This window comes from Vombatus ursinus, unplaced genomic scaffold, assembly GCF_900497805.2.
Source record: "Vombatus ursinus unplaced genomic scaffold, bare-nosed wombat genome assembly UNPS02004868.1, whole genome shotgun sequence".
Taxonomy (NCBI): domain Eukaryota; kingdom Metazoa; phylum Chordata; class Mammalia; order Diprotodontia; family Vombatidae; genus Vombatus; species Vombatus ursinus.
The window spans coordinates 622,325-629,955 of NW_020944646.1; the positions used below are offsets into that span (position 1 = coordinate 622,325).

A 7,631-nucleotide genomic window follows, 5' to 3' on the forward strand; every position below is an offset into this window, starting at 1 on the left:
GGAGGTAGTTACTGGAGGTGGGGTTGGTGTTCTGGTGAGACTCTTAACGTTTGTTCTGGGGCATTTTTTTTTTGTAATCTTAATTATATTTTTCACAGGCCTTATTTCCAACTCTGTCAGCAAATCTGCTGAAGGTCATAAAATCAGCCATTGAGACTTGCTTCCTTATCGCTGTTAAATCCAGGAATTCAACTGATCAGATAAGATAATTCTAAAAGTAGGGAGGAAGGAGAGAAAACTTCTGGGGTGGGGGAGGAGGGTAGTCTTAATAGTTGTGTTATGGGCGGTGATTATTGATAATCACCTGGAAAAAAAAAGATTTAAGGAAAATTGGATCTGTTTACCTTCTTTTACAGCAGTAGCAACCTCCTCTTCTCTTCCCTTCCTTCCCCTCCTGCCCCCCAACCTCTGAGAGGGTCAAACTCAATGCCAGGGCAGAAAGCCAGGCTTGCAACAATTTGCAAGCTCTGACTAGCTTCCATCGTCCCTTTCCTTCTGGTTGTAGTGAAGTGCAGGGGAAGAAAGAGAGACAAAAAGGGGTGTGTGTGTGTGTGTGTGTGTGTGTATGTGGTGTGTGTGTATGGTGTGTGTATGTGTATGTGTGTGATGTGTGTGTGCGTGTGTACGCGCGCCCACGTTCCTGTTTCTCTCCATTTTTCTGCCAGTGAAGAGCTTCTGCCCCGCTTTGAACTGCCAGGGGCCGCTTGGATCCAAGCTCCGGACTAAGCTGGCCGCTCTCCCCCTCTCCGCCTCCCCCCTTCCCGCCCGCCCCCTTTCCCAAATACACACCAGCGCCTGCGTGCACTCTCCCTATAAATAAGTAAAGGCAAGGGCAGCGGGCGAGCGGTGAGATTGCTGTGGGGTTGAGCAGGCAGAGTTGGGCAGGCAGAAGAGCCGCGCGCGCGCTGCTCAGCTATCCTCCAAACCACAGCATGGCTTGCTTGGACCGATGCCGTTGCTGCGCGGACAACAGGCGTCAGAGCAGCATCCTTTATAGCATCTTAAAGAGCGAGGAACAGAAGAGCGAGACCCAGGAGCAGGAGCAGCAGCAACAGCAACAGCAGCAGCAGCAGCCGATGGGGCGGCCGCAGAGGCAGGGGCAGGGCTGCTCCTGCGGCTCCCAGCGCAGGGTGGCCCTGAAGAGTCCGCAGGTGGCCTGCAAGGCGGCCTCTGCCGTGCTGGTGAAGACGCTGCGCTTTGTGAAGAATGTGCCCTGTTTCCAGGAGCTACCCCTGGACGAACAGCTGGTGCTAGTCCGAAGCTGCTGGGCGCCGCTGCTAGTGCTCGGGCTGGCCCAGGACCGAGTGCACTTCGAGACCGTGGAGACCTCGGAGCCCAGCATGCTTCAAAGGATACTGACCACCAGGCGGCGGGACCCCGATGACCTGGAGCCGCAGCTGTCTTCGTCGCCTCCCGCCCTTCCCGAGCCTCTGGCCCTGACAGACCCCTTGCAGCCACCCTCTGCCGCTCAAGTCCAAGCTATCAAAGGTTTTCTGACCAAATGCTGGAGCCTGGACATCAGCACCAAGGAGTACGCCTACCTCAAGGGAACTGTGCTCTTCAACCCGGGTAAGGGAGTCGGACCTTTGTCAAGAAGAAGGCACTGACTCTTTTCCCACTTCCCTCTGCTCAGAGAAGTATCCTGGCTCCCTGGCATGGGTTGATGGGAGTGCTGGGGAAGACGAGTTGGGTGGCTGAAGGCTTTGACTTTGGGAAAGTGAGGAAGCCTTACAGAATTTTACACCCGGGCTAAGTTGCAGCCAAGTAGTACCTGGAGAGGTTTTGTTTAGTTTTGTAGTTACTTTTTAACATTTTTTAAAGCTAATTATTTTTTTTCCAGGGGGTGGGGGAGTGAAGGATGAAGGGAAAGTGAGCTTTGATTTTCTCGTTTCCCCTCTGCTTATTCACTTTTAAACGAAGCAACAAATTTTAGTTTAGTTTAGTTTTGTTTTGTGTTTTGCTTATAGGCAAATTCTCAGAACTCCCTCACCGCAGTCCTCCTCTGACACTATTTCTGTGTCTCCTTGCCCCTAACAGTCGCCTGAATTTTTGCTTTTTAAGTTTCAGAGAACAGTACTAGCCATTCCAAATCGTCTCTTGGTGCCACTGTCACAAATAGAGTGTTTTAATAACAAAGAACAGAATCGGGTAGTTATTATGATGTTTTGTATCAAGGCTCCCCGTGCCCCATTTTGACTTTCCTAGGGAGTTCGTGCGGAAGAGAAGTTTTTAGGCTGCCAGCTTGGGTTTTCTACTAACCTTCTTTCAGAAGTTGGCTGGGAAAAGCTGGAGGAGACTTTGGAAAGTACAGCCCCAGCTTACTGGTGGGGAGTATCTGCACAGTTCACCTCCTCCTTTTGAACCACTGTGCAAGTCAACGCTTTCTGAAACGGGGTCAGGGAGGGAGAGGGGAAGTTTCAGGTGTTCTTTAATGCTTCTCCACACTGATTCTTTTTGACATGTGTCCTTTTTTGTCCTTGACTTGCTTGAGTTTGACCTCTTTCTGACCTGGTCCTGTGGTCCTAAACAAGTCACTCAGTTTCTCTGGGCCTCACTTTTCTCACCTCTAAAGCGTGTGAGCCTGAACTAAAGGTCCGTCTAAACTCTTAACTATAAACTATTAATTTGAAAAAGAAGAAAAAACACTTTTTTTAAAAAAAGAAAACTCTTGAATTGTTTTGTTATTTTTCAATTTGGAAATCATTAGATAATAAGGTATTGGAAAAGTAATGCTATATTTTAGATTAACATGGGTCTTTAGATTTAAAGAAGTCAGGCTGTTGACAAATAGAATAGAAAATATCACCAATTATTGTGATACTGTCATCAGAATGCATTATTATTTTTAAAAGTGGTACATATGGGAAAGACTAGTAAATTTTCATAGCCTCCTAAAACTCTTTATAGGTATATGGATTTTTTAAAAACTTGATTTGTTATCAGTAGCGTAATTCAAACAGCCCATAGAATATAAAATGCTCTTCTATTGGAGTAATATTCTTTACAGATAAGTTGAGAGATACCATGGTGCATGGTGTAGGAGTCGGAAAACCTGGAACCATTTTCTGACATGAAGGAACCAATGTGATTCTGGGCAAATCTCTTCTTAATCCCTACTCTGAATTTTACTTTCCTTGACTATAAGTGGGGAATGATGATACTTAACGCTACCTCTCTTACAAGTTTATATTAAGGAAAGCATTTTGTGATGTGAGCTATAGTTATTAGGAGACTTATTGAACTGGAACAGTAACTCACTAAAACCATCTATAATTGAATATGAATAAGTGGACACACAGAAAAATGTGCTTCCTATTCATCAGTTAAATTAGGCATTTTATGGCTTTAATGTGAATATACAAGATTAGTGAATATAATTATCCAAGAAACTTTTTACAATGCACTTCATTGCCATTGCAATTGTCCCTTCTTAAAGCGGTGCGGGTATGTGCATATATATGTATGTATGTGTGTGTATGTATATGTGTATACATACATACATACATATATACATATGCATTAAGAAAACCAGTGCAAATAGAATGGTTAGGCTGCTAATTAATTGGAGTTACAGGGCTAGGTGGATGCATTTTGATATGCTTAGCAAAGACTGCTTGGTTAGTTTATGAACAAAGAGGTTTCATTCCTTTTCTCTTCCAGACCTCCCAGGGCTGCACTGTGTTCAGTACATCCAGGGACTTCAGAGAGAAGCCCAACAAGCTTTAAACGAACACATCAGGATGCTTCACAGAGGGCACCAGGCCAGATTTGCCAAGCTGAATGTTGCTCTTTCCCTGCTGAGATCCATTAATGCTAATGTCATTGCTGAACTCTTCTTTAGACCTATCATTGGTACAGTAAATATGGATGATATGCTATTGGAGATGCTCTGTGCAAAGTTATAAAAGCATGCAGAATATAAAAACAAGTTTCAACCTAAGGAAACGATGGAGCAGAATTAGTGTAAAATATTGTAAAATAAACTAACTTATTATTTTTAAATGCATAGTATTTTTGTATTCAATAATAAACTATTCTTCCAGTTCTATTTTTTAAAAATCCTTGTTTGCAGAATATTTTAATTGTGGAAGAAGGCTTACTTCTAAACCAAACATTTAGACCTTTTCTGATAAGGCAAAATTTTATATTAATAAGGTGTTTTCCCAAAACAAAGGTTTACAATCCTTTGAATTAGCTGAAATTAAATTTATGATGCTAAATTATGATTTTTTAAAGTGTTAAAACACTACATTGATTTTAAAAATTCCTTGGGGTTTGACAAATTGGAAAAATATTATAAAAAAATTAGCTATTTGAAAAGATCTAAGAAATATAATTACTACCAATATCTAAATCTTGGTAGTAGAGGGCTTCCTGTCTCTGCCTTGGGTTGGAGTTGGAAGGGAATGGCTATGATGCTGGTAATTATTTGGTTAGAGTCAAGTTTTTTTTTTTTTTTTGGCACTGTAATGGTACCATAGAGTGATGATCAGGCCTTTGGATATGATATTTGAGATAGATGGTTAGTAGTAGAAGGAAGAAAGAAAAAAAATGGAAAATATAGCCTCTAAGAGAGAGAGATAGAAGCTGGGAGAAGTCTAGGAACGAGGTCCTGGGGAGAGAGAAGGGAGACAATGTTAGGAAATATTGAAATGGAAATATCTATTGTCTTTACCATTTGTTCTCTAACCTGCATTTTGAAGTAGAGGAAAACCTTTCCCCAAGTCACTGTAACTTTAATAGTAGTGTCAGTGCTACTTAGTGTAAGTTTGTACCAAAGTTATACTTTGAGTCTTTATCTTGGTGTGGAGGTGACCAGTTTAGGGGATGCTATGCCATTACAGTAAAAAATCTAGCAGATTCTAGCAAGTTGCATTTCTAGAAGGTCTAGAGCATGGGTTGGTATTGTGCTATCTGAGGACCAACCTAAGTAAATATTGAGACTTGTCACCCAACGTTTGTCTACTGGTGATGAAATTTCTGCTAAGGAAACCAATGATACCATAGAAACATAATATGGCCTTTGATGCTCTGTGACCCCTTATGTTTTATAAGGATGCTTTTGGAAAATGGGGCAAGCGGTATTAAGAATTACATGGTTTTTAGTACATCTACAAACATTAAATAGTGCCTCTTAATTTGAAATCTTTGCCCAGCAGTAGTTGACATACTATTAGACAACATGAACCCATATCTTTCTTTACCTTTTTTTTTTTTTTTTTTGTTGCTAAAATGAAAGTTAGAGATGTAAAGAGGTCTTAGTTAAGTGGAAAGATAACTTTTAGGTTCATTGGTGGAATTTATTTCATTTTGAGCCCAAGGGCAATATGAAATGTAATTTCATGGAAAAAAAAATCTGTGTTCTGGCCTTGCAATATTTACAATTAGTATAAGCAAATAGATCAATATGAAAATGATTGGTGTTTGTACACCTAAATCCCATACAGTAAAGGAGTGAAATTCTATGAAGAATTTGACAAGATCTATCAAACTTTATCAAGAGACTGTGATATTCACTATTTTAATTATGGAAATGGGCATGGAAGAGAAAAAACAATGTTGGAAATGCTATTCACAATTGAGAAATGAAAGAGATAAATGTGAAAACTATACAGAAGTCTGATATGTACATCATGAATGCTGTTTTTGGAAAGAAGGTCTAAACGTATTAGGCTAGACAGATACTGGCTGCCATCATAAAAATGAGACTGTCTTAACAGATAGGAAATGATTAATTGTAGCTGTAGTAGACATTGCAGAATCGGTTGTCTCTGTGCAATCAAAGCATAGAATAGTAAAAGCAAAGATCAAAGTAAATATTAATCAGAAGAAAGGATAAAGACACTGAGCAATTACAATGAGTTCAACCTAATGAATTGTCTGTCTCAAAACCTTCAGTTTATAGAGGAAACCAAGGCACAGAAAGGTTAGGTGATTTCACAAGATCAGAAAACTAGTAATTCAACTCACATTGATAAAGACTTTAATCTTAAGGAGCCAGTCCAATTTGGTTATTGTTTAAAGCAGTCAGCAGTATTTTATAAGTAAAGGGTAGACTTTGCTTGGTCCTGTTCTTTTAGTATGTTGGAAAACTGAGTTGGCAGCAGGTGACATGGTCAAGGGGTACCATTATCCAGGTGTGTAAATAAAGACGAGCTAAGAAGAAGCATATTGGCACATAAAGGTAAGTAAGGCCACGCTTCATTTTCTTGGTGTGGTTTGATCAGGTACTGCTCAGCTCTTGAGTTGCTTTAGTCATTCTTTTCTCACGTAAGCTCATAGATTTAGAGTTCTGTTATTTTTTAAAATTCTGAACTTAAGAAACACCAAATAAAACAACCATTATGATATTATATATAGCTTAGTGGTCAACAATACAAGTGCAGGATTGAGAACAAGTGGTATAATCTTCTTTTTCTGTTCAAATATATATATATGTATATATGTATAAGATATATATTATATACATTCATACACACACACATATATATTAGAACAGAAAAAGAGGATTATACCTGAAACTGTGACTCTCTGTGATGTGAAACTTTTTTTATTTTTAAATATATGATAAATTAAGCAAGTAGCTTATCTTACTTATCTATGAATCCTTCTGGTCTACCCTCTGTTCTTTTCTGTGCATTTAAAAATGCAATAATAACTCATTTTTATCTTCTCTTAACTATGTAGAATTTTATTGAAATGTTTTGCTTTCTTATTACCTTATATTTTCCCCTTATAATATTTCACCTCTCAGAGAACCATCCTTTATTACAAAGGTATTTTTAAAGAGAAAAAATAAATCAGCAGAATTGATTATCACATTGAAAAACATATGTTATTATATGCAATATTCGATACATATGGACTCATTATTATTTCCCACCATTCAATTTCAATTGTTATTGCAACTATTATTTCCATTTTGTAGACATTATATATATTGGTTTTTCTGTCTCTGCTCTTCCTTCCTTTCTCCCTTCCTTCTTTCTTTCCTTCCTTCCTTCCTAAACTCTATCCCTACTCCACTTCCTCCCCCAGTTGGAAAAAAAGAAAAACAATTTTTGAAATAAATATGCATGGTCAAGCAAAACAAATGTCCACATTTGCCATACCTCAGAATGGGTATCTTATCCTGCATCTTGAATCCATTTTCTGTCAGGAGGTGATGCTTCATCATTGGCCCTCAGAAGTTATCCCATGACTGGTTCTTGGTGAGTAAGTGCAAAATAATTCACAGATCCTTAAAGCTGTGTCTGTAATGCTCATTCGAAAATCCACTCAAGAAAGAGTATATTATTCCAATTGGGTCTACATTCTGATACTGATGAATCCTGGTGAAACAAAAAAACTAACATAGCAAGATCTGTACCTCACTTCTGAAATGTTATTGGCCTCACTTCAAGTCACAATGATTTGTTCTGGCTTTATTTACTAAGTGAATAAAGGTACTTATAAATATTTGGTGTCTTTTCCACGTCAGGGTACTTCCTATCTCATATGTTTGAGAGCTCTAAGCGGTTTCTCCAACTTTGGTAGCCGTATGTATTACAGCTGTACTTTCTACCCAAATGTGAATGTGGCCTTGGCTCTAACAAGTTACCTAGGAGTCACTCCTAATTATTGCTGTGGTT

The 7,631-nt window shown here is 39.3% G+C and overlaps 1 protein-coding gene across 1 annotated transcript; it reads left to right on the forward strand.

The window, feature by feature from the left end:
• The first annotated feature begins 856 nt into the window (after positions 1–856).
• NR0B1 (nuclear receptor subfamily 0 group B member 1) lies at positions 857–4,000 on the forward strand. Its single transcript, XM_027842461.1, has 2 exons — positions 857–1,569; positions 3,661–4,000. The coding sequence occupies exons 1-2, from the start codon at positions 933–935 to the stop codon at positions 3,903–3,905; spliced, it is 882 nt and encodes a 293-aa protein (XP_027698262.1). The 5' UTR covers positions 857–932; the 3' UTR covers positions 3,906–4,000.
• Positions 4,001–7,631: the final 3,631 nt, after the last annotated feature.